This window comes from Micropterus salmoides, unplaced genomic scaffold, assembly GCF_014851395.1.
Source record: "Micropterus salmoides isolate LMB-PRFRI ecotype aquatic unplaced genomic scaffold, ASM1485139v1 Ms_hic_scaffold_16, whole genome shotgun sequence".
Classification (NCBI taxonomy): domain Eukaryota; kingdom Metazoa; phylum Chordata; class Actinopteri; order Centrarchiformes; family Centrarchidae; genus Micropterus; species Micropterus salmoides.
In genome coordinates, this window is record NW_024040707.1 from 166,543 (window position 1) to 193,707 (window position 27,165).

General features: G+C 48.2%; 1 protein-coding gene across 3 annotated transcripts in view; it reads right to left on the reverse strand.

Moving 5' to 3' along the window:
- Positions 1–27,165, reverse strand: part of gripap1 (GRIP1 associated protein 1) — a 52,234-nt gene that overhangs the window by 22,276 nt on the left and 2,793 nt on the right. The window contains exons 2-20 of one of the 3 annotated variants that reach the window (XM_038722636.1): positions 26,853–26,919; positions 24,260–24,321; positions 24,089–24,115; positions 23,379–23,486; positions 22,590–22,752; positions 19,524–19,690; positions 19,397–19,436; positions 18,403–18,569; positions 14,882–14,929; positions 14,752–14,783; positions 14,579–14,626; positions 8,135–8,234; positions 7,811–7,888; positions 6,497–6,589; positions 3,195–3,329; positions 1,399–1,494; positions 1,208–1,318; positions 710–811; positions 522–635 (exon numbers count right to left, since the gene is read on the reverse strand). In XM_038722636.1, coding sequence (XP_038578564.1) covers positions 522–635; positions 710–811; positions 1,208–1,318; positions 1,399–1,494; positions 3,195–3,329; positions 6,497–6,589; positions 7,811–7,888; positions 8,135–8,234; positions 14,579–14,626; positions 14,752–14,783; positions 14,882–14,929; positions 18,403–18,569; positions 19,397–19,436; positions 19,524–19,690; positions 22,590–22,752; positions 23,379–23,486; positions 24,089–24,115; positions 24,260–24,321; positions 26,853–26,919 — 1,758 coding nt within the window. The remainder of the gene's footprint in view (positions 1–521; positions 636–709; positions 812–1,207; positions 1,319–1,398; positions 1,495–3,194; positions 3,330–6,496; positions 6,590–7,810; positions 7,889–8,134; positions 8,235–14,578; positions 14,627–14,751; positions 14,784–14,881; positions 14,930–18,402; positions 18,570–19,396; positions 19,437–19,523; positions 19,691–22,589; positions 22,753–23,378; positions 23,487–24,088; positions 24,116–24,259; positions 24,322–26,852; positions 26,920–27,165) is intronic. The other 2 variants (XM_038722638.1, XM_038722637.1) reach the window with 2 other exon arrangements.

A 27,165-nucleotide genomic window follows, 5' to 3' on the forward strand; every position in this document is an offset into this window, starting at 1 on the left:
AACAAGGACTGAGGACTGAGAGTGAACGAGGACCGGGTTTCTGCTCAGAACAAGGACTGAGGACTGAGAGTGAACGAGGACCGGGTTTCTGCTCAGAACAAGGACTGAGGACTGAGAGTGCATGAGGACTGGGTTTCTGCTCAGAACAAGGACTGAGGACTGAGAGTGCATGAGGACTGGGTTTCTGCTCAGAACAAGGACTGAGGACTGAAAGTGCACGAGGACCGGGTTTCTGCTCAGAACAAGGACTGAGGACTGAAAGTGAACGAGGACCGGGTTTCTGCTCAGAACAAGGACTGAGGACTGAGAGTGAACGAGGACTGGGTTTCTGCTCAGAACAAGGACTGAGGACTGAGAGTGAACGAGGACTGGGTTTCTGCTCAGAACAAGGACTGAGGACTGAGAGTGCATGAGGACTGGGTTTCTGCTCAGAACAAGGACTGAGGACTGAAAGTGCATGAGGACTGGGTTTCTGCTCAGAACAAGGACTGAGGGAGCATCAGAAAGGATCTCAGACTGACCTCAGCCTCCTTCAGCCGTCTCTCGAACCATCCTTTGGTTCCCTCCATGGACAGAGCCTGGGCCTGCAGCTCCTCCACCCGCTGCTGGAGACCCTCCAGCTCCTTGGACCGGGCCTGAAACACAAAGATGTATAAAAACCAGCAGGAGACAGGAACCCAGCTCCTTCACTGCTCCTCCGCCTCTTTACCTTCTCCTCTCGGAGCTGTTGGCGGATCTCCTCCTCAGAGCGGTTCTTGTCTTCATGGAGTCCTCGGAGCTCCCTCTCATATCGAGCCCTCACCCCCAGAACCTGAGGGGGGGGGACAAGTGAGGAGAGGAAACAAGGAGAGGAGGGCCGGAAGAGGAGACAAGGATACAAGGAGAGAAGGAAATGAGATAAAAAGAAAAACAGTTAAATCTTCAGACCTGCTGTGAGTGTTTTGTGTTTCAGGATCAGGGATCAATGAAGGAAGAAAGAGGAAGAATAAAGAGAGGAGGGAGACCAGAAGAGGAGACAAGAAAAGGAGAGGAGTACGGTCTAGACCTGATCCTTTATGAAAAGCGCTCAGAGTTAACTGTTGTTGTGATTTGGCGCTATATAAACAAAATTTAAAAATCTAAAATTGAATAAAACACGTGGTAAGAAAGAGGAGAGCAGGAGAAGCTGCAGTTAAAGACATGAAGCAGGAAGAGTTGGGTGTCTCGCCTCCTTCTCGTGCTGCAGTCTGAGGTCTGACAGCGCCTCCTTGTGGTCGGACTTCTCCTGACTCAGCTGTATGGCCATCTCATCCAGCATGGCCTTCCTCTTCTCTGCTGTCTGCACACACACATCATCATCATCATCATCCACATGTGTCTATGTGTGTGTGTATTGCTGATGTGTGTGTATCTGTGTACCTTCTTGGCCTCGTCCATCTCTCTCAGCAGTTTCTCCTTCTCGTGTCCCTCTTCTGTTAACTGCTCCAACAACTTCCTGTTGGCAAAACTCGACTCCTGAAGGAAACAAGGAAAAACTTGTGAAGAAGACTCTGAAGCCTCGTCCCTGCTGCAGGACAGCAGGACAGGAGTGTCTATGAATCTATATCTGCAGATGTGTAAACTGTAATCTGTAATCCTACTATGTTTTATACACGTTTTTATATAAAACGCTGCTGCTGCAACACTACAGTATCCTTTCAGGCATGAATCTGCCTACCTGCCTGTTCTATGGCCCAGGTTCTAGATAACATTTTATAGATATATTGAGTTCTATCTGTTCTGGGCAGGTATGTTCTTCTTGAGAGACAGATTAAAAATATCCAACAAAGTATCCCCAACAGATTTATAATCTGTTCTAAAGCAGCTAGGTTAGTCCAAAGAACCTGTTGTTGGGGTTAAACTCATGTATAACGTTCTCCAGATTTATTATCTGTTCTAAAGCAGCTAGGTTAGTCCACAGAACCTGTTGTTGGGGTTAAACTAATGTATAACGTTCTCCAGATATATTATCTTTTCTAAAGCAGCTAGGTTAGTCCACAGAACCTGTTGTTGGGGTTAAACTAATGTATAACGTTCTCCAGATTTATTATCTGTTCTAAAGCAGCTAGGTTAGTCCACAGAACCTGTTGTTGGGGTTAAACTAATGTATAACGTTCTCCAGATTTATTATCTGTTCAGAAGCTGCTAGGTTAGTCCACAGAACCTGTTGTTGGGGTTAAACTAATGTATAACGTTCTCCAGATTTATTATCTGTTCTAAAGCAGCTAGGTTAGTCCACAGAACCTGTTGTTGGGGTTAAACTAATGTATAACGTTCTCCAGATTTATTATCTGTTCTAAAGCAGCTAGGTTAGTCCACAGAACCTGTTGTTGGGGTTAAACTCATGGATAGCGTTCTCCAGATATATTATCTGTTCTAAAGCAGCTAGGTTAGTCCACAGAACCTGTTGTTGGGGTTAAACTAATGTATAACGTTCTCCAGATATATTATCTTTTCTAAAGCAGCTAGGTTAGTCCACAGAACCTGTTGTTGGGGTTAAACTAATGTATAACGTTCTCCAGATATATTATCTTTTCTAAAGCAGCTAGGTTAGTCCACAGAACCTGTTGTTGGGGTTAAACTAATGCATAACGTTCTCCAGATATATTATCTTTTCTAAAGCAGCTAGGTTAGTCCACAGAACCTGTTGTTGGGGTTAAACTAATGTATAACGTTCTCCAGATTTATTATCTGTTCTAAAGCAGCTAGGTTAGTCCACAGAACCTGTTGTTGGGGTTAAACTCATGGATAGCGTTCTCCAGATATATTATCTGTTCAGAAGCAGCTAGGTTAGTCCACAGAACCTGTTGTTGGGGTTAAACTAATGTATAATGTTCTCCAGATTTATTATCTGTTCTAAAGCAGCTAGGTTAGTCCACAGAACCTGTTGTTGGGGTTAAACTCATGGATAGCGTTCTCCAGATTTACAATCTGTTCTAAAGCAGCTAGGTTTTTCCTGAGACAACTGTTCTAGATCGAGGGTCAATGTTCTAGTGTTAAGGTTCTAGGCAACATGGTCTCGGTCTCCTGTCTCCTACTATAAATAGTTCTTGTTTCTGTTTGCTATACATCATTTCGACAGAAGACATGTTGAACGGTCTGGTGTTTCAGAATTAAAACACTGGAAAGTCCTGACAAGTACCTCAAAGTACCAGCAGGTGTATCATGTGTGTTACCTGCAGCTGGGAGTCCAGGTCGTCTCTCTGAGCCAGCAGACTCTCCTGTTCAGCTCGTCTCTGCTGCAGCTCCACAGTCAGCGCCTCCTGCTGCTCACGCAACAGATTCATCTCCTGCGTCTTCGCCGTCTGGATCTGCACAGGTAGTGACAGCTTTGTTTAAATAACCGCCGATTATTGCAGAGGTTCCATGATGGAGACGACTAAAAGAGAGTCAGTGTCACAGACGACCGCTGACATGAATGAAGATATACGACACAGAAGATGTAAAACTGAGTGACAGCAGAAGACATCAGATGCCAGAAAGCAATGAACATTGAAGAAAAGCAGTGTGAAATGTGACACATGGCAACACGGTGAATAACAACAGGAGACATATTTTCTAGTGTTTCTGATATTATCTGCTGTACAGTTGACGCCAGTTCAGTATCTATTGGAGTCAGAAGAGTTCTCAGTGAAGCAGGTGAGATGGAGATGAATGACTCCGAGAACATCCACGAGGTTCTAGTTAAGGTTTAATGTTAGAGTTCAATGAACTGGAGTCGGCTGCAGCAGCTGTTCATTAGTTCAAACTGAGTCATGTCAGTGTTACAAAGTGGAGTTTCAGGCATCACTAAATGAAAACAGGTTGCAGCCAAGCAGGAACCTCCATCTCTGAAAAGTGAAGCCGGTCCTGAAGAGCCTTAAACCTGTGTCCTCTCTAGCAGCCAGCAGGTGGCGACTCCACCGGCTGCAGCTAGAAGTGTGATTGTACAGAAGTCTGAGAAAATGAGGCTACTGCTCAGCTGATTTATTACCTCTGTATAGGGATGAAACGGTATGAAAATTTCATATCATGATTACAGTAACCAAAATTATCACGGTTATCAGTATTATCACGGTATTGTAAAAATGTGCCAAAAAATATTAAAATGTACTGATACGCACACTGAAACCATTTCAACAAGTTTTATATTGAAAACTATAAATACAATTGCCATTTTGTTTGCATAAAAAATAAAACAACAGCAAATACCTTTTGTAAACAAATGAAAATCATCTAAGTGTGCATTATCAAGATTTTATATTTTATAGGTAATACAATGACCCCGTGGACTATTACATGAAAACAAATAAGTCTTTAGAAGACAGTGATAGTAACTGCAATGAGCCCAACAACTGACATAAATACAGAGCAGTCTGTAGCGTTTCTAGATCTGCTGGGTGGTTGACTGAACAGCGTAACGTGTTATCATGTGCAGTGGACGAACAGACTCTGCAGACACACGACGCACACAGCAGCAGAACAACGTGTAGCGTTTTTACAAGAGCAGCAACACTGAGAGCTTCAGTTTACACGCTGTTAGCAAGTCAGAGACACAAACCAAAGCTAAAAGTTAACTCACCCTGTGGTCAGTATAAGGTCATTTTCTTCAATCAAGTTTCCCTCAGCGCTCTCATAAAAACTAAAATACGACCGGAGCTCAGAGTGACTGAAAAATCTCCGCCGTCATTGACCCAGACAAACCCACGTTGCATTCTGCGCATGCGCGCCTGCTTCTGGGACACGCTGGACAGTGTTTATAACAGCGCGGTTAACCGTACCCGGTTATCACGGTAATTAAAATGTGTACAGTAATAATAACCATCGGGAATTTTACCATGGTTTACCGTTAAACCGGTAATCGTTTCATCCCTTCCTCTGTCAACACTTTCCTGATGAGTTTATGGTCTCAGTAGCTAGTTTCAAGTCTTCTTCAACAAAACATGATGTTGGCTCAGGAGGTAGAGCGTTAATGCGTATCGAAGTGTCCTTGGGCAAGAACCCCGAATTGCCCCGGGTGGCTATTCCGCCAGTGTATGAATGGGTGTGAATGTTAGTTTCAGTTTGAGCACTTACGTGTATGAATGTGAGTGAATGGTGAAAAAGACTAGAAAGGCGCTATAGAGGAATATAGAACAGAAAGCAGGGGAGGCTTTAGGGCGGGGCTACAAGGTGATTGACAGGTCTCTACCATGGCGACCTATCAATCAGGATAGAGGCTCGGAGTACATTTACATTTATCCATATGTTTCTGCAAGAAGATTCCAGATTCCATTGCCAAACTGTTCTATTGTTTAAATTGAATAGGTTCTAAAAAACTGGGTTTGTAGGTTTGTTTCAACCTAATTACCAGTTCTCAAGAAGGTAGTCCAGTTCCCAGATCTCTAAGCTGTTCTAAGGTCATGGTTCTATAAACACGATCTATTCACTATGTACTGTATATTTTAACTGGTCACGGATTCGTAGGCCTCAGAACTCTGTTCTAGGGTCATGGTTATGTATATCAATTATCACCCTTATGACTTTCTAGTTAGGGTTCTATGTGAACTGAACTGAAGAGGTTCCTCACATATCAGGGTTGCTGTTAAGGAACAACCCACTGTGTGGGTTTCTAGATGAGGGTTCTGGGACAGGAGTGGCTCAATGAATGATTGTTCTACAACAGATTTATACAAATTACTCAGGAGGCCTGACTCCAAATGTGGTTCATGGTTCTAGGTCAGTTCTACGTATTGTTTTTTTTTTAAAGGTGTTTAAGCTTTGCATTAATCCAGGGAAGTATCAAGGGTTCTAGCCAAGGTTTTTGGGGACCTATGTTAGTATCAGACTATCAATCTAAAGAGACCTGGATTCTAGGTTCTGAATCTGAGACATAATTACCTGTTCAAGGGCGCAGAGATTAGTCCTCAGAACACTGTTCTCCTGTAAGAAGAGTTTCAGTTCCATACTAAGGTGGTGACTTATAGTTCTATCTTTTCCAGCATATTCTTTAAGTTCCAGGTACGATGTGTTAGGAAATTCACATTTTCTAAAAGTGCTTATAGCTTGGATTCAAGATAATCTTTTGTAATTACTAGTTGTAGAGTAGCCAGAATACAAAGGTTTTAAGTGATGTTCTACAGGTATATTATTGGTTCTAGATCAACTAGATTAGTCCTCAGAGAAACGTTCTATGGCCCAGGTTTTAGAAAACATTTTACACATACACTGTACGTTCTGGGCAGATGTGTTGTTCTTTAAACATGTTCTGGCAGGTTATGTAACAACTCTGTTTTTTCATCTCTCCACAAGGTTGTAGACGTAGTGTTAGGGTTCTATGTAATGTTCTCATGTGAAATTACCTGTTCTAAATCAGCTAGGTTAGTTCTCAGAGATGACATAGTGTTAGGGTTCTATGTGATGTTCTCCAGGCATATTAACAGATTTTTTTGGCTGGTAATTAGTGCACGGAACACTGTTTGGGAATAAGCATCCAGACGATGTTTTATAGGTTTATTACCTGTTCAAGAGCAGCTAGGTTTGTCCTCAGAGCATCGTTCTCCTGCAGGATGCTGTCCACCTGCTCCTGACTGACTGCACTCTGGTTGGCTACCTGCAGTACCGACACACCACAGGCAGGGGGCAGCAGAGAGGAGGGGACAGAAAGAACCCAAAAGAACAGAAGGAAACCGGTAAAATAGTACCAATAAACAAAGAAAAGGCAACAGAACCCAAAAAGTGAAAGAAGGCCAGAAAGACACCAGAAGATCAAAAACAGAAGAGAGAATAAAGAAGGACAAGAGATACAGCAGGTCAGAAACACACAGAGCAGAGGAACAGCAGGCTGAAAGCTGAAGAACATGTTTGTATTGTCCCTGTCTGACGTCTGCTTCCCTCTGTTCCTCCTGTTTGTTCACCAAATGTGTGAGGAGACGTGTGCTTAAGTACAAGAACTTCTACATGTGGAAACGAATCTGTGAACCTGAGATCTGTCAGAAAGGGTTTAAGTAGGACATAGGCTGTCTGAACGTCAGGCAGTCGGTTCCTTCCATGTAGGTCTCTCTTCTCTTCATCTGTCACCGAAGGCTTCAGAGCGTGTAGAGGACGCCGGGCAGAAAGGAGGGACAGAGTGTCTGCTGAGCTACAGGAGTTCTGGAGGAGAGCGCCGAGCGGTGCCGGAGCTCTGGACCAACCTGCAGTCAGACTCTGTTCTGATAACTGTTTACTGACAGAAGGAGCTCAGAGCGAACTGCTTTATTAAATTAACTTTTAGTTATTATTGATGTTAAAATGTTGATCTATCTAGACTCGAGCTTCTCAGCAGCGAGCTGCCGTGTTACCGGTTGTTACTGTAGCTGCAGAGCTTCATGTTTATATAGAGCGACACAGCAGGAGGCTGCTGGGAGAAAGAGAGGAAGCTGGACTACCTGCGAGTTCATAAGATATGATTCCAGCTGTCGTAGTACTTTACTGTGAAACACGTTAGCACAGCCCTGATCAAACCAAACTCCATTCAGAAAACAAGCATTTTAAAAGTTCTTTGCTTGTCATCTCGCTGACAGACCTGACAGAGCAGGAGTTCACATGTTTAACAGATCAGCATTATGGCGTCGTTATTTCAGCATCAGCATGATCCGTTTATTGCAACTAAATCACAGCTAAATCTTTATTTTGGGATCATACAGCTGTAGTAAGGGCGGGTTCGCTTTACCACGTTGTGTGTGAACACTCGGCGAGCAGCCGAGCCAGAGACGTGAAGATTCAATTTGTGTTCGGTCCGAGCGCACAGTAACTTCCTGTTTCCTGATAGGGTGAGTGTGTGTCAGAGTGTTACCTGGTCTCTCAGAGCGTGCACAGCCAGCTCGTGCTCCTTGTCTTTGCTCTGCAGCTGCTCCCTCAGTTCTGCCGTCACCTGAACCACAACACACACACACACACACACACACACACACACAGGTGAGAACGGGGTCCCCTCCCTGTTCTTAGATCTTCACCTGCAGATCAGACCGCGAGTTTAAACCTGTGTTCACATTGTGCTGCTATGGAAATGACCAGCAGGTACACAACCTTAACCGGAGTACTTTAACACTGTGGTATTAATACCGTTACTAAAATATGTACTTGTTCCACCGCTGGCTGTGTGTTCCTGAGCTCTCACCTGATTGGCTGCCACGACGTCTGCCTGCAGTTTCTGGACGCGGGTGTTCATGGTCTTCAGCTCCTCCTCTTTCTTCTGGTTGATCTCATCGATCTTCGTCCTGCAGAGAGACGACACAGCAGCTACACCTCTGCTGCCCAACACACAGCAGGAGCCCCGGCCCCCCGGCCCCACAGTACACTGCTATAGTACTACTGTAGTACAACACACAGCAGGAGCCCCGGCCCCCCGGCCCCACAGTACACTGCTATAGTACTACTGTAGTACAACACACAGCAGGAGCCCCGGCCCCCCGGCCCCACAGTACACTGCTATAGTACTACTGTAGTACAACACACAGCAGGAGCCCCGGCCCCCCGGCCCCACAGTACACTGCTATAGTACTACTGTAGTACAACACACAGCAGGAGCCCCGGCCCCCCGGCCCCCCGGCCCCACAGTACACTGCTATAGTACTACTGTAGTACAACACACAGCAGGAGCCCCGGCCCCCCGGCCCCCCGGCCCCACAGTACACTGCTATAGTACTACTGTAGTACAACACACAGCAGGAGCCCCGGCCCCCCGGCCCCACAGTACACTGCTATAGTACTACTGTAGTACAACACACAGCAGGAGCCCCGGCCCCCCGGCCCCCCGGCCCCACAGTACACTGCTATAGTACTACTGTAGTACAACACACAGCAGGAGCCCCGGCCCCCCGGCCCCCCGGCCCCCGGCCCCACAGTACACTGCTATAGTACTACTGTAGTACAACACACAGCAGGAGCCCCGGCCCCCCGGCCCCACAGTACACTGCTATAGTACTACTGTAGTACAACACACAGCAGGAGCCCCGGCCCCACAGTACACTGCTATAGTACTACTGTAGTACAACACACAGCAGGAGCCCCGGCCCCCCGGCCCCACAGTACACTGCTATAGTACTACTGTAGTACAACACACAGCAGGAGCCCCGGCCCCACAGTACACTGCTATAGTACTACTGTAGTACAACACACAGCAGGAGCCCCGGCCCCCCGGCCCCACAGTACACTGCTATAGTACTACTGTAGTACAACACACAGCAGGAGCCCCGGCCCCCCGGCCCCACAGTACACTGCTATAGTACTACTGTAGTACAACACACAGCAGGAGCCCCGGCCCCACAGTACACTGCTATAGTACTACTGTAGTACAACACACAGCAGGAGCCCCGGCCCCACAGTACACTGCTATAGTACTACTGTAGTACAACACACAGCAGGAGCCACGGCCCCACAGTACACTGCTATAGTACTACTGTAGTACAACACACAGCAGGAGCCCCGGCCCCACAGTACACTGCTATAGTACTACTGTAGTACAACACACAGCAGGAGCCCCGGCCCCACAGTACACTGCTATAGTACTACTGTAGTACAACACACAGCAGGAGCCACGGCCCCACGGCCCCACAGTACACTGCTATAGTACTACTGTAGTACAACACACAGCAGGAGCCACGGCCCCACGGCCCCACAGTACACTGCTATAGTACTACTGTAGTACAACACACAGCAGGAGCCCCGGCCCCACAGTACACTGCTATAGTGCTACTGTAGTACAACACACAGCAGGAGCCCCGGCCCCCCGGCCCCACAGTACACTGCTATAGTACTACTGTAGTACAACACACAGCAGGAGCCCCGGCCCCACAGTACACTGCTATAGTACTACTGTAGTACAACACACAGCAGGAGCCCCGGCCCCCCGGCCCCACAGTACACTGCTATAGTACTACTGTAGTACAACACACAGCAGGAGCCCCGGCCCCCCGGCCCCACAGTACACTGCTATAGTACTACTGTAGTACAACACACAGCAGGAGCCCCGGCCCCCCGGCCCCACAGTACACTGCTATAGTACTACTGTAGTACAACACACAGCAGGAGCCCCGGCCCCACAGTACACTGCTATAGTACTACTGTAGTACAACACACAGCAGGAGCCCCGGCCCCCCGGCCCCACAGTACACTGCTATAGTACTACTGTAGTACAACACACAGCAGGAGCCCCGGCCCCACAGTACACTGCTATAGTACTACTGTAGTACAACACACAGCAGGAGCCCCGGCCCCCCGGCCCCACAGTACACTGCTATAGTACTACTGTAGTACAACACACAGCAGGAGCCCCGGCCCCCGGCCCCACAGTACACTGCTATAGTACTACTGTAGTACAACACACAGCAGGAGCCCCGGCCCCACAGTACACTGCTATAGTACTACTGTAGTACAACACACAGCAGGAGCCCCGGCCCCCCGGCCCCACAGTACACTGCTATAGTACTACTGTAGTACAACACACAGCAGGAGCCCCGGCCCCCCGGCCCCACAGTACACTGCTATAGTACTACTGTAGTACAACACACAGCAGGAGCCCCGGCCCCCCGGCCCCACAGTACACTGCTATAGTACTACTGTAGTACAACACACAGCAGGAGCCCCGGCCCCACAGTACACTGCTATAGTACTACTGTAGTACAACACACAGCAGGAGCCACGGCCCCACAGTACACTGCTATAGTACTACTGTAGTACAACACACAGCAGGAGCCACGGCCCCACAGTACACTGCTATAGTACTACTGTAGTACAACACACAGCAGGAGCCCCGGCCTCACGGCCCCACAGTACACTGCTATAGTACTACTGTAGTACAACACACAGCAGGAGCCCCGGCCTCACGGCCCCACAGTACACTGCTATAGTACTACTGTAGTACAACACACAGCAGGAAGCACCACTATATAGTAACAGTACCTAGAGTGGAAGGAGCATTAGTGGCATTATATATTAGTAGTAGCATCATCAGCAGAATCAGTAGTTGTAGTAACAGTGTTGGAGTTGCAGTAGTTTAAATCGCAGTAGTAGCAGCAGTAGTAGTATGTATTGCAGTAGTAACAGTAGTTAACAGTAACAGTAGTATAAGTCGCAGTAGTAACAGTAGTATAAGTCGCAGTAGTAACGGTAGTATAAGTCGCAGTAGTATAAGTCGCAGTAGTAACAGTAGTAACAGTAGTATAAGTCGCAGTAGTAACAGTAGGAGCAGTAGTATAAGTCGCAGTAGTAACAGTAGTAACAGTAGTATAAGTCGCAGTAGTAACAGTAGTAACAGTAGTAACAGTAGTAACAGTAGTATAAGTCGCAGTAGTAACAGTAGTATAAGTCGCAGTAGTATAAGTCGCAGTAGTAACAGTAGTAACAGTAGTAACAGTAGTATAAGTTGCAGTAGTAACAGTAGTAACAGAAGTATAAGTCGCAGTAGTAACAGTAGTAACAGTAGTAACAGAAGTATAAGTCGCAGTAGTAACAGTAGTAACAGTAGTAACAGTAGTATAAGTCGCAGTAGTAACAGTAGTAACAGTAGTATAAGTCGCAGTAGTAACAGTAGTAACAGAAGTATAAGTCGCAGTAGTAACAGTAGTAACAGTAGTAACAGTAGTATAAGTCGCAGTAGTAACAGTAGTAACAGTAGTAACAGTAGTAACAGTAGTATAAGTCGCAGTAGTAACAGTAGTAACAGTAGTAACAGTAGTATAAGTCGCAGTAGTAACAGTAGTAACAGTAGTAACAGTAGCAGTAGTAACAGTAGTAACAGTAGTATAAGTCGCAGTAGTAACAGTAGTAACAGTAGTAACAGTAGTATAAGTCGCAGTAGTAACAGTAGTAACAGTAGTAACAGTAGCAGTCGTAACAGTAGTAACAGTAGTAACAGTAGTATAAGTCGCAGTAGTAACAGTAGTAACAGTAGCAGTAGTAACAGTAGTAACAGTAGTATAAGTCGCAGTAGTAACAGTAGTAACAGTAGTAACAGAAGTAACAGAAGTAACAGAAGTATAAGTCACAGTAGTAACAGTAGTATAAGTCGCAGTAGTAACAGTAGTAACAGTAGTAACAGAAGTATAAGTCGCAGTAGTAACAGTAGTATAAGTCGCAGTAGTAACAGAAGTATAAGTCGCAGTAGTAACAGTAGTAACAGTAGTATAAGTCGCAGTAGTAGCAGTAGTATAAGTCGCAGTAGTAACAGAAGTATAAGTCGCAGTAGTAACAGTAGTAACAGAAGTATAAGTCGCAGTAGTAACAGTAGGAGCAGTAGTATAAGTCGCAGTAGTAACAGAAGTATAAGTCGCAGTAGTAACAGTAGTAACAGTAGTAACAGTAGTATAAGTCGCAGTAGTAACAGAAGTATAAGTCGCAGTAGTAACAGTAGTAACAGTAGTAACAGTAGTATAAGTCGCAGTAGTAACAGTAGTAACAGTAGTAACAGTAGTATAAGTCGCAGTAGTAACAGTAGTAACAGTAGTATAAGTCGCAGTAGTAACAGTAGTAACAGTAGTATAAGTCGCAGTAGTAACAGTAGTAACAGTAGTAACAGTAGTATAAGTCGCAGTAGTAACAGTAGTAACAGTAGTATAAGTCGCAGTAGTAACAGTAGTAACAGTAGTAACAGTAGTAACAGTAGTATAAGTCGCAGTAGTAACAGAAGTATAAGTCGCAGTAGTAACAGTAGTAACAGTAGTAACAGTAGTATAAGTCGCAGTAGTAACAGTAGTAACAGTAGTAACAGTAGTAGAAGTCGCAGTAGTAACAGAAGTATAAGTCGCAGTAGTAACAGTAGTAACAGTAGTAACAGTAGTATAAGTCGCAGTAGTAACAGTAGTAACAGTAGTATAAGTCGCAGTAGTAACAGTAGTAACAGTAGTAACAGTAGTATAAGTCGCAGTAGTAACAGTAGTAACAGTAGTATAAGTCGCAGTAGTAACAGAAGTATAAGTCGCAGTAGTAGCAGTAGTAACAGTAGTAACAGTAGTAACAGTAGTAGAAGTCGCAGTAGTAACAGTAGTAACAGAAGTATAAGTCGCAGTAGTAACAGTAGTAACAGAAGTATAAGTCGCAGTAGTAACAGTAGTAACAGTAGTATAAGTCGCAGTAGTAACAGTAGTATAAGTCGCAGTAGTAACAGAAGTATAAGTCGCAGTAGTAACAGTAGTAACAGTAGTAACAGTAGTAACAGTAGTATAAGTCGCAGTAGTAACAGTAGTAACAGTAGTAACAGTAGTAACAGTAGTAGAAGTCGCAGTAGTAACAGAAGTATAAGTCGCAGTAGTAACAGTAGTAACAGTAGTAACAGTAGTAACAGTAGTATAAGTCGCAGTAGTAACAGTAGTAACAGTAGTATAAGTCGCAGTAGTAACAGTAGTAACAGTAGTAACAGTAGTATAAGTCGCAGTAGTAACAGTAGTAACAGTAGTATAAGTCGCAGTAGTAACAGAAGTATAAGTCGCAGTAGTAGCAGTAGTAACAGTAGTAACAGTAGTAACAGTAGTAGAAGTCGCAGTAGTAACAGTAGTAACAGAAGTATAAGTCGCAGTAGTAACAGTAGTAACAGAAGTATAAGTCGCAGTAGTAACAGTAGTAACAGTAGTATAAGTCGCAGTAGTAACAGAAGTATAAGTCGCAGTAGTAACAGAAGTAACAGAAGTATAAGTCGCAGTAGTAACAGTAGGAGCAGTAGTATAAGTCGCAGTAGTAACAGAAGTATAAGTCGCAGTAGTAACAGTAGTATAAGTCGCAGTAGTAACAGTAGTAACAGTAGTATAAGTCGCAGTAGTAACAGTAGTAACAGTAGTAACAGTAGTAACAGTAGTATAAGTCGCAGTAGTAACAGTAGTAACAGAAGTATAAGTCGCAGTAGTAACAGTAGTAACAGTAGTAACAGTAGTATAAGTCGCAGTAATAACAGTAGTAACAGTAGTATAAGTCGCAGTAGTAACAGAAGTAACAGAAGTATAAGTCGCAGTAGTAACAGTAGGAGCAGTAGTATAAGTCGCAGTAGTAACAGAAGTATAAGTCGCAGTAGTAACAGTAGTATAAGTCGCAGTAGTAACAGTAGTAACAGTAGTATAAGTCGCAGTAGTAACAGTAGTAACAGTAGTAACAGTAGTAACAGTAGTATAAGTCGCAGTAGTAACAGTAGTAACAGAAGTATAAGTCGCAGTAGTAACAGTAGTAACAGTAGTAACAGTAGTATAAGTCGCAGTAGTAACAGTAGTAACAGTAGTATAAGTCGCAGTAGTAACAGTAGTAACAGTAGTAACAGTAGTATAAGTCGCAGTAGTAACAGTAGTAACAGTAGTATAAGTCGCAGTAGTAACAGTAGTAACAGTAGTATAAGTCGCAGTAGTAACAGTAGTAACAGTAGTAACAGTAGTAACAGTAGTAACAGTAGTATAAGTCGCAGTAGTAACAGTAGTAACAGAAGTATAAGTCGCAGTAGTAACAGTAGTAACAGTAGTAACAGTAGTATAAGTCGCAGTAGTAACAGTAGTAACAGTAGTAACAGTAGTATAAGTCGCAGTAGTAACAGTAGTAACAGTAGTATAAGTCGCAGTAGTAACAGTAGTAACAGAAGTAGTCTGACCTGCTGTCGTTGTACAGAGCCTCCTTCTCTCCCTGCAGACGCTGGAAGCTGCAGAAACACAAACACAGTTTCCATCAGCTGGTCTGATGCAGATCCTTTACCTGGGACCAGGACCACCACTGGGACCAGGGTCATCACTGGGACCAGAGCACGGCGAGCAGACGGCGTCTCACCTCTCCTGCTTCTTCTTCAGCTTGTCGGACAGCTGGAGGACACACAGACAGACAGACAGACAGACAGGAAGTCAGAACCTAAACGCCGTCTCTGGGCGAAGCAGAGAGTTTCCGGTCTGCTCACACTCACCTTCGTGACCTCCTCCTGCAGTCTGCTGATCTCAGCCTGCTTGGACGCCTGGAGACAGACAGGAGACGGGTTCAGGTCCAGAGTCCCGGGACAGAAACAGCTTTTTGTCAGTACAGCTGTGAACGTTTCTCAGCACACAGAGGTCAGACCCTGGAGGTCAGGGGTTAAACACGCCGCTTCCCCTCACCTTCAGGTGAACTCATTAGAGTTACTCTGTGGGACCAGGTCTGACTCCCCCTAAGGTGCGAGACTCTGCAGAGGGGGTCAGGGTGAGACCATGGGTGTTGACTGAAAAGGTCCCCCGTTTCATTTTCAGGTCTGACTGATATGATAACGCTACGGTAACTTTGGGGACACAATGCAAACTCAGATCCTGCGCCACGTGAACTGCATGCTGGGACTTGTGTCTCGCCCAAGTTCTCACAGCCCTGATTAGAACGTGGACTTTGGGTTGTGACTGCAACATGTTCGACTGAACACAAGATATTAGCTTCCATAAACGGTAGGGCTGTGACGAGATCTGGCGAGATTAAAACACGGCGAGCGAGAGTGAAGTCGCCTCGCTTCAGGAAACCAACCAAACAGACACAAAGAGGAGGGAAGGCTAAAAGCTGATCTGAGAGCAGCTGTGACTGGTTTCAGTTTCTCTTTACAGAAATGAAAACATTTCCACATTAAACTGGAGCAGAAAGATTCACCTGAATGCAGGAAATATAACTCAGCTTGGTTTCTTAAAAATCCTAATAATCAGTAATCGCTGATGAGGAGAAAAATGAAGGAATGAATAATCCAGAGAAACTTTCTGTAACAAAATAATCTGAAGGTGGAACCTGCAGCTGCCGCAGCTTCATGAAGTAATTTGTTTCCTCTCTTTCACACCACGTTTCATCTGCCGCCATCTTTATTTTCTGGCCTTTCTGGTTCAGCTGAGTCAGCATTTGCACTACAGGAAGTGAAACAGGTCCCCCATGTGACCATGTGATCAGCTACTGCCTCAATGCCAGGACAGAGAGGATTCCGGTGGGAGAACGTTCAGACAGACCTGAAGCTGCACCTCGTTCTCAGAGCAAACTAAAGTTAGACCTCTGAATCTCACACGCGTTATTGCTCAGCAGGGAGACGAGATGATGAGCCAAACTACAACTTAAATAACTGAAGCTGAGATTTTATTTTAGAAAGAAAACTCGTTTCTCTTTTGAAGCCAGACGCAAAGTTATTTCAGCTCCTTTCTGGTGTTCCGTACAGGGTCTGCTGCCTTCTTATTCATGCTGCTTTATTATTAACAGGGGGGGGTACTGTCTCAGTTTAGGAGGACTGAGACAGTACCCCCCCCATCCCGAATGCTAGAACAGATTTTATGTAAAATCTTTTTAAGTGACTGAAGGAGGACTGCGTCCCCGTTTCTTAGTTGTCTGTGTCAGTTAGTTGCTTTTTATCATTTCTGTATTGTTTTATTGTATTTTTAGAATTTTTATAGAACGACTTGCTGCTGCGCTTATCGGCCAGGATCGATCCTGGTTACATAAATAACAAGTTTGTTGCTGTATGAGCACACCTCAGGTGTGTGTGTGTCTCTCATTCAAATTAGCTTTATTGGCATGAAGGTGTAACAACAATATTGCCAAAGCATCATACATACAACATAAGAACAATCAACCCCATACATTTCATTAAACAAGTACTCAAAGCATAAAGTAATCAAAGCGTGTGTGTGTTTGTGTTTAAAAAAGAAAAAAAAATTATACATATATATATGAAATATATAAAAAAAGCTCTCTCAGGTGTGCGCGTGTCTCAGGTGTGCGTGCGAGCGTGTCTCAGGTGTCTCTCTCAGGTGTGCGCGTGTCTCAGGTGTGCGTGCGAGCGTGTCTCAGGTGTCTCTCTCAGGTGTGCGCATGTCTCAGGTGTGCGTGCGAGCGTGTCTCAGGTGTCTCTCTCAGGTGTGCGCATGTCTCAGGTGTGCGTGCGAGCGTGTCTCAGGTGTCTCTCTCAGGTGTGCGCGTGTCTCAGGTGTGCGTGCGAGCGTGTCTCAGGTGTCTCTCTCAGGTGTGCGCGTGTCTCAGGTGTGCGTGCGAGCGTGTCTCAGGTGTCTCTCTCAGGTGTGCGCATGTCTCAGGTGTGCGTGCGAGCGTGTCTCAGGTGTCTCTCTCAGGTGTGCGCATGTCTCAGGTGTGCGTGCGAGCGTGTCTCAGGTGTCTCTCTCAGGTGTGCGCGTGTCTCAGGTGTGCGTGCGAGCGTGTCTCAGGTGTCTCTCTCAGGTGTGCGCATGTCTCAGGTGTGCGTGCGAGCGTGTCTCAGGTGTCTCTCTCAGGTGTGCGCATGTCTCAGGTGTGCGTGCGAGCGTGTCTCAGGTGTGCGTGCGAGCGTGCGTGTCTCAGGTGTGCGTGCGAGTGTGTCTCAGGTGTGTGTGCGAGTGTGTCTCAGGTGTGTGTGCGAGTGTGTCTCAGGTGTGTGTGCGTGTGTGTCTCAGGTGTCTCTCTCAGGTGTGCGCATGTCTCAGGTGTGCGTGCGAGCGTGTCTCAGGTGTGCGTGTGAGCGTGCGTGTCTCAGGTGTGTGTGCGTGCGTCTCAAGTGTGCGTGCGTCTCAAGTGTGCGTGCGAGCGTGTCTCAGGTGTGCGTGCGAGCGTGTCTCAGGTGTGCGTGCAAGCGTGTCTCAAGTGTGCGTGCGCGTGCGTCTCAGGTGTGCGTGCGTCTCAGGTGTGCGGGCGAGTGCGTCTCAGGTGTGCGTGCGTCTCAAGTGTGAGTGTGTCTCAAGTGTGAGTGCGTCTCAAGTGTGAGTGCGAGTGTGTCTCAGGTGTGCGAGTGTGTCTCAGGTGTGCGTGTGTCTCAGGTGTGCATGCGAGTGTGTCTCAGGTGTGCGTGCGAGTGTGTCTCAGGTGTGCGAGTGTGTCTCAGGTGTGCGTGCGAGTGTGTCTCAGGTGTGCGTGGGTCTCAGGTGTGCGTGCGAGTGTGTCTCAGGTGTGCGTGCGTCTCAGGTATGCGTGCGAGTGTGTCTCAGGTGTGCGTGCGAGCGTGCGTGTCTCAGGTGTGCGTGCGAGTGTGTCTCAGGTGTGTGTGCGTGTGTGTCTCAGGTGTCTCTCTCAGGTGTGCGCATGTCTCAGGTGTGCGTGCGAGCGTGTCTCAGGTGTGCGTGCGAGCGTGCGTGTCTCAGGTGTGTGTGTGTGCGTGCGTCACAAGTGTGCGTGCGAGCGTGTCTCAGGTGTGCGCGCGAGTGTGTCTCGAGTGTGTCTCAGGTGTGCGTGCGAGTGTGTCTCGAGTGTGTCTCAGGTGTGCGTGCGAGCGTGTCTCAGGTGTGCGTGCGAGCGTGTCTCAGGTGTGCGTGCGAGCGTGTCTCAGGTGTGCGTGCGAGCGTGTCTCAGGTGTGCGTGCGAGTGTGTCTCAGGTGTGCGTGCGAGTGTGTCTCAGGTGTGCGTGTGTCTCAGGTGTGCGTGCGAGTGTGTCTCAGGTGTGCGTGTGTCTCAGGTGTGCGTGCGTCTCAGGTGTGCGTGCGAGTGTGTCTCAGGTGTCAGGTGGGTCTGTACCTCCAGGTGCTGGACCTGCTCCCTCAGCAGCCTCTTCTCCTCCTGCTCCGTGGTCAGTGCCATCTCCAGCTCTGGTCCAAAGCAGTGAGTTATTGGACAGAGAGCAGCCGACCAGCCTAGCGCTGCCTGCTTAGCTACAATCTTCTCTACGCTCTTCTCTGACAGGCCTAAAGGGGGCGCCGCACACAGCAGGGGCAGTCCGTTAGGCCAGACACACACTACACCAGCTCCCCGCCCTGCACCGCCCCGAAACCGTTTACTGGCCGAGCTGCAGCTGGGAAGCGTTCACTGACATCACAGAAATCGCTTTCAGGTCACTTTGTCATCAAACTTTGTTACAACAAATAGGAGCGTTCGTGTCCTGCTGACACGTGGATCCTCCAGAATCAGACTCTGACCATCGTCATCCCGGGCTAAAGACGGCCGAGTGAGTCTTTCATTCACCAACGCTAAACGGTGGGAATGACCTGCAGGACGCGTTCACTTCTCTGTGCTTTAACTTCATCACCCAGTAGCAGCGGTGCTGTCCGGGCAGCAGTTAGAAAACTATACACCTGAGTGCAGGTGAGTTTGGGGCTTTGCAGCTCTGCCAGTAAACACCAGGTTTAGAGCCTAAACTTCCACCAGCTTCTTTAAAGTGTATCAGCTGCTCTGCGCCCGGCCAGCCTGTAGTGTGCGTCTGCCCCGGCCAGCTAGCTGCTCTAAGCTTCCACAGGCTGCAGCTTCACCGTTAATACCAACAGCAACAGAAAAAGACAGAGGACAGCTGGGCTGGAACACGTTACAGCTTTCTGCAGAAACATAACGGCCGTCTGAGAATTTCAGGTCAGAAGCAGCGTAAAGGAGTTCATGCCTGCCAGGTAGCGTGAGTTCACGTCTGCAGAGACGCTTTTATTAAGACTCAACTCAGCTCGCTGGTTCTTTACTGCTCAGACAGGCGCTGACTGTTTATTATTAACAAGATATTACAGAAACACGAGGACAGTGAACTCACCGTGCAGCTGTTTCTCTGTGTGTCCCAGCTGGGCTTCCGTCTGCAAACAGGAAGCAGACACACCTTCACTCAGGTGCACAAATGGAAAAAAGAGTATTTGTAACACAGCTACACGCTCCGTAATCACCTGTTCCAGTCGCTCATTGGCTCCCTCTGCTGCTGGCTCCTCCCCCCTCCCTGTGACATCAGAAACTCCGTTGGCGTCGGCTGACTCTTCGGTTTCTGTGGTGGCGCTCTGGTTACCCTGAGCGACTGCCTGTCTCTGGACATCTTTGTCGTAGCGCTCCTGGAGGACTACAAGAGAACCACACCTGAGATTATTTATGACCCACACCTGGACTGCTCCACCTGCAGGAGCTTCCTCTGTGACTCACACCTGGACTGCTCCACCTGCAGGAGCTCCACCGGCAGGAGCTTCCTCTGTGACTCACACCTGGACTGCTCCACCTGCACGAGCTTCCTCTGTGACTCACACCTGGACTGCTCCACCTGCAGGAGCTCCACCTGCAGGAGCTTCCTCTATGACTCACACCTGGACTGCTCCACCTGCAGGAGCTTCCTCTGTGACTCACACCTGGACTGCTCCACCTGCAGGAGCTTCCTCTGTGACTCACACCTGGACTGCTCCACCTGCAGGAGCTTCCTCTATGACTCACACCTGGACTGCTCCACCTGCACGAGCTTCCCCTTTGACTCACACCTGGACTGCTCCACCTGCAGGAGCTCCACCTGCAGGAGCTTCCTCTATGACTCACACCTGGACTGCTCCACCTGCAGGAGCTCCACCGGCAGGAGCTTCCTCTGTGACTCACACCTGGACTGCTCCACCTGCACGAGCTTCCTCTGTGACTCACACCTGGACTGCTCCACCTGCAGGAGCTCCACCTGCAGGAGCTTCCTCTATGACTCACACCTGGACTGCTCCACCTGCAGGAGCTCCACCTGCAGGAGATTCCTCTATGACTCACACCAAGACTGCTCCACCTGCAGGAGCTCCACCTGCAGGAGCTTCCTCTATGACTCACACCTGGACTGCTCCACCTGCAGGAGCTCCACCTGCAGGAGATTCCTCTATGACTCACACCAAGACTGCTCCACCTGCAGGAGCTCCACCTGCAGGAGCTTCCTCTGTGACTCACACCTGGACTGCTCCACCTGCAGGAGCTTCCTCTATGACTCACACCTGGACTGCTCCACCTGCAGGAGCTTCCTCTATGACTCACACCTGGACTGCTCCACCTGCAGGAGCTTCCTCTATGACTCACACCTGGACTGCTCCACCTGCAGGAGCTTCCTCTGTGACTCACACCTGGACTGCTCCACCTGCAGGAGCATCCTCTGTGACCCACACCTGGACTGCTCCACCTGCAGGAGCTTCCTCTGTGACTCACACCTGGACTGCACCACCTGCAGGAGCTTCCTCTATGACTCACACCTGGACTGCTCCACCTGCAGGAGCTTCCTCTGTGACCCACACCTGGACTGCTCCACCTGCAGGAGCTTCCTCTATGACTCACACCTGGACTGCTCCACCTGCAGGAGCTTCCTCTGTGACTCACACCTGGACTGCTCCACCTGCAGGAGCTTCCTCTGTGACTCACACCTGGACTGCTCCACCGGCAGGAGCTTCCTCTGTGACTCACACCTGGACTGCTCCACCTGCAGGAGCTTCCTCTATGACTCACACCAAGACTGCTCCACCTGCAGGAGCTTCCTCTGTGACCCACACCTGGACTGCTCCACCTGCAGGAGCTTCCTCTGTGACTCACACCTCGACTGTCCACCTGCAGGAGCACCACCTGCAGGAGCTTCCTCTATGACCCACACCTGGACTGCTCCACCTGCAGAAGCTTCCTCTGTGACCCACACCTGGACTGCTCCACCTGCAGAAGCTTCCTCAATGACCCACACCTGGACTGCTCCATCTGCAGGAGCTTCCTCTGTGACCCACACCTGGACTGCTCCACCTGCAGAAGCTTCCTCTGTGACCCACACCTGGACTGCTCCACCTGCAGAAGCTTCCTCTATGACCCACACCTGGACTGCTCCACCTGCAGGAGCTTCCTCTGTGACCCACACCTGGACTGCTCCACCTGCAGAAGCTTCCTCTATGACCCACACCTGGACTGCTCCACCTGCAGGAGCACCACCTGCAGGAGCCTCCTCGTGACCCACACCTGGACTGCTCCACCTGCAGGAGCTTCCTCTATGACCCACACCTGGACTGCTCCACCTGCAGGAGCTTCCTCTGTGACTCACACCTGGACTGCTCCACCGGCAGGAGCTTCCTCTATGACCCACACCTGGACTGCTCCACCTGCAGGAGCACCACCTGCAGGAGCTTCCTCTGTGACTCACACCTGGACTGCTCCACCTGCAGGAGCTTCCTCTATGACCCACACCTGGACTGCTCCACCTGCAGGAGCTTCCTCTGTGACTCACACCTGGACTGCTCCACCGGCAGGAGGCTCCTCTGTGACCCACACCTGGACTGCTCCACCTGCAGGAGCTTCCTTTGTGACCCACACCTGGACTGCTCCACCTGCAGGAGCCTCCTCTGTGACCCACACCTGGACTGCTCCACCTGCAGGAGCTTCCTTTGTGACCCACACCTGGACTGCTCCACCTGCAGGAGCTTCCTCTGTGACCCACACCTGGACTGCTCCAACTGCAGGAGCTTCCTCTATGACTCACACCTGGACTGCTCCACCTGCAGGAGCACCACCTGCAGGAGCCTCCTCGTGACCCACACCTGGACTGCTCCACCTGCAGGAGCCTCCTCGTGACCCACACCTGGACTGCTCCACCTGCAGGAGGCTCCTCTGTGACCCACACCTTGACTGCTCTACCTGCAGGAGCTTCCTTTGTGACCCACACCTGGACTGCTCCACCTGCAGGAGGCTCCTCTGTGACCCACACCTGGACTGCTCCACCTGCAGAAGCTTCCTTTGTGACCCACACCTGGACTGCTCCACCTGCAGGAGGCTCCTCTGTGACCCACACCTGGACTGCTCCACCTGCAGGAGCTTCCTTTGTGACCCACACCTGGACTGCTCCACCGGCAGGAGGATCCTCTGTGACCCACACCTGGACTGCTCCACCTGTCACAGTTTCAGGTCCTGTCTGCCTCTAAACGAGTGGTGCGGCTCAGAAACCGGCTCAGATCGAACTGAGCACGTCCAGATTAACACACCTTTCATTTTCTTCTGAAGGGTTGAGTTTTCAGCCTGGAGGCGGAGCAGTTCTCCATCTACAGGGCTGGAGGCGGGCCTGGAGGCGGGCCTGGATGCAGAGGTCCCTCCTCCTTCCTTCAGGCCCTGGTTCTCCTGTTCCAGCTGCTCGATCTGCGTACACAGCTAGAAAAAGCGTGAAAGGCCAATCAGAACTTTACATCATGTTGTTCTTCGTGCTGCTAAAGTGCTGCTAACATGCTGCAAACGTGCTGCTAACGTGCTGCTAAACTGCTGCTCACGCGCTGCTAACATGCTGCTAACATGCTGCTAATGTGCTGCTAAACTGCTGCTAATGTGCTGCTAATGTGCCGCTAAACTGCTACTAAACTGCTGCTAACATTCTGCTAACGTGCTGCTAACGTGCTGCTAACGTGCTGCTCACGCGCTGCTAACATGCTGCTAATGTGCTGCTAAATTGCTGCTAATGTGCTGCTAATGTGCCGCTAAACTGCTGCTAAATTGCTGCTAACATTCTGGTAAACTGCTGCTAACGTGCTGCTAACTTGCTGCTAACATTCTGCTAAATTGCTGCTAATGTGCTGCTAATGTGCCGCTAAACTGCTGCTAAACTGCTGCTAACATTCTGCTAACGTGCTGCTAACGTGCTGCTCACGCGCTGCTAACATGCTGCTAATGTGCTGCTAAATTGCTGCTAACGTGCTGCTAACTTGCTGCTAACATTCTGCTAAAGTGCTGCTAACGTGCTGCTATCCTTAGCTTGCTGAGCAGACACATGCTCTGTGCGTTACCTTGGAGAGCTCGGTCATCAGCGTGCTGTTCTGCAGTCTGAAGTCCTCCTCCTGGCTGTGGAGTTTCCCCTGAAGCATCTCATTCTCACTCAGCAACGCCTCCACCTCCTGCACCCAGGTCAGAAACACACAGACATCTTTACTGTCTTTAACTGCAGCAGTCTATGTGGACAAAAAAGAATACTGTCTTTAACTGCAGCAGTCTATGTGGACAAAAAAGAACACTCTCCACCAAAGACTCAGAAGAACAAGGGGCTCCGACCAGGACAGACTCGGTGGGTTCAGGCCGGGACAGGAGAGGAGAGAGGACGGCCGTCAGAGCGACTCATGAATTAAAGGTTCATTTTGTGCACACAGAGCTGTTGAAGCAGTGGGTTTCATTCAGTTTCTGCTGAGTCTGGATGTGTGTTGGTTTAGAAACTGGAATACAGAAGCTGTCTGTATTTCTCTGTTTGAGAAGGAAAACTTCCTTTCTGACTCCTTCAGACTTTATCATTATTATTATTATGTCTTTAAGATTTATTCGACTATAAAAGCTCAGAGAGCTTCTGTAACGCAGCAAACTGTGACACGATCGACTCCTCATCATCTTACTTCATTTTAAATCCCTCGCACTGCACCTTTAAACTCTGCAGGTGGTGACCAGCAGAGGGCGCTGAGGGTCAGGGTAAACCTGTGGTAACCATAAAAACCACAAAAGGAGAACTCACCTGGGCCTTCTTGCTCTTATTCAAAGCCTGAGGAGAAAAAAACCCAACAGTGATGAACATAATCTGACTGATAATCTGAGGTGTAACGTCATGACGTGATTTAACATTATTAGAATATAAAACATCCTGACAGAAAACATGAATCGTGTTTAATAATCCGGCGTTTGTTACCTTCTGCGCTTTGACAAAATCTCTTTCCAGAACCACATTCTTCTGACGGACGGCATTCAGCTCTGAAACAAACAACAACAACGTTAGAAGTGTTGACAGCTTATTATTTCTCCTGAGGAACAGAAACCTCGGTGTTTCGTGAATCCTTCCCGTTATTCCTCATGAACTCCTGTGAGTTGCAAAACACACGCTGTTATCCGAAAACTCACAAGATTCACAACATAGCATCATCAATGTCTTAAGGCTCTTCTGAGACTGTTTTCAAGAAGGTGAGGCAAATATGTTGGGTGTAGTACATAACAAAACTTCACACTTCCTGTTGCCAGCAGGTGGCGCTATGACATTGTGTGTATGTTGGCATATGCATGTGTTCAGGGTGGGACTCATCCTACATGTAAAGTTTGGTGCGGATCTGAGCATGCACACTGAAGTTATAACAACTTCCTGTTTCACAGCAAATCATCGATTTTGGACACCACGCCATGGACACGCCCATTGATGAAAACTCAAGTCGATCGGACTAAATAAGTTCGTTAAAGTACGGAGTGTGTAAATCATCCAAAAATGACCGTAAAATTCAAAATGGCCGACTTCCTGTTGGGTTTAGGGCATCGCTCCAAGAGGCTTTTTGGTACGTCTGGACATGATACATGTGCCACAGAAATTTATACATGTAGGTGAAACGTGCGGCGGGGGCTGCTTCGTTGAAGGTCACTTCCTGTTGCCAGCAGGTGGCGCTATGACTGTGGGTGAATGTTGGCATGTAGATGTGTTCAGAGCAGGACTTTTATTAAATGTGTAAAATTTCTTACAGATCTGAGCATGTACAGTAAAGTTACAACAACTTCCTGTGTCATGGCGAAGCATGGCACTTCGCCGCCACCGCCAAGCCATAAACCGAAAGTTGTTTGTGGGAGCACGTCACTCTGAATCAGGAGGTGAGCAGCGAGCGTTTGATTGTCCGAGCGGCAGAAAGTGACGGTGACCGCGAGCGGAGGAAAATATTCTGGCAGTAAATGTACGTGTCTGTTACAGCGTGTCGGCTTCGCAAGACCAAGAAAAGTCTGTTGTTTCCCAGCTGCTGGGAAAGTGAAGCCTGTTAGCGCTAAGTTAGCGAACAGCTACAGAGCTGCTCTGTGACTGAACATTATCTCAGTTTATAGAAAGGAACTGGAAGCTGGATTTTATTACTGCCTACTTGTCCAGTGTTGAGAACATCAGGTACAAACTGAGACTAAACTGACGTAGCCTGCAGCTCCATCCAACAACTAAAACTGCCTTTAACACCTTAAGAACATCTCTGCGTCCTCTGACAAGGACCTGCTCGCTGTCCCTAATTCCAGGCTCCGGACATTTGGTGACAGAGCTTTCTGTGTCGGTGCACCATCACTCTGGAACAAGCTTCCTCTTGCCATCCGCTTTGCCTCCTCTATAATAACCTTTAAAACCCATCTTAAAACACACCTCTTCACTGAGGCCTTTGGGTTTTAATCTCCCCTGGCCTCACACCTCTCACCTCACACCTCCAGCAGACTGATCTTTGGCTGTTGGCTATTTTTTATCTGCTCCAGCTTTTCCAAATATTTGTTCAGAGATATAGTGAAAATAACGGCCCAATGTGATGTGAAATTACATATTTGTCATTGCAAAACGTAAAATGTTCTTGGGGGAGGACCCCCCACACCAAAACATTCAGCTAAAGCTGACATTAAACTGGGAAAACACTGCAGTTTGAAACTATTCTAAGGTGCAGCGCATGCTCATGGACACAAGAGCACTGTTGGGGTTTTATATTCAGACTAAAATTTTGCTACAACTCCATCCCAGGGGAAACATTGGGTTGGCTAGTCATTTAGAGACAAGATGTATCACTCCATAGCTAAAACGAAGCCTTCAACACAGGGTGGAAAGAGGAGCTGCAGCAATGTGCAGTATGACAAAAATATGACCATGGAAACCTGCTCTGGTAGAACCTCTAAATAAGACGGCTTTTCATCAACAGCAGGACAGAACCTCACCACCTGCTGAGGGTTCAACTGTGCAGAAACTGGCCAAGGAAACATAAGTTAGGCACCGTCAGCCATGTTTGTTGTTTACATTTGGCATCACGCACCATCATGCATCTGGAACGCTTTGAGGTCGGAAGTCGGATATTTCAACTTGGAAATTTCCCACTTCCGACCCGTGTGGAACGCGGCATCAGGTCTAACCCTGATGATGTCACAGTGATGTCATCAGGGTGCAACTCTCCATCACACAGCCAGCGTTCCAAGCGGACCCTCCGCTGAAAACTTTATTAACAAGCACTGAGCTCAGGTGGTAAAGGAAACTGAGACAGGCTGATATAACCAGCAGCTTCCTGCGAGTCCACCTGTTGCTCCGCAGGTGGACTCGCCAGGAAGCTGCTCTGTAAGCTGCTGAGTCTCAGGTTCTCCACAGAGAACACCTGTTACAGGTAAAGGAGCCCGTTCACTTCCTGTTTAACTCTGTGTGTTGGTGGTCAAGAGGAAACGCGTAGCGATGAAGAGGCGACAAATACAGCACCTTTACCACAAACAGCAGCATCATCATCAGTAAACTCAGGGAGGCTCACCTGCAGAGTTTTTCCTCAGGTCGTCAGACAGCTGGTAGTTCTGAGTCCGCAGCTCCAGCAGCTGAGCCTGCACACACACACAGAGACACACACACAGTGACACAGAGAGACACAGAGAGACACACACAGTGACACACACACAGTGACACAGAGAGACACAGAGACACACACAGTGACACACACACAGTGACACAGAGACACACACAGTGACACACACACAGTAACACAGAGAGACACAGAGACACACACAGTGACACACACACAGTGACACAGAGAGACACAGAGAGACACACACAGGGACACAGAGAGACAC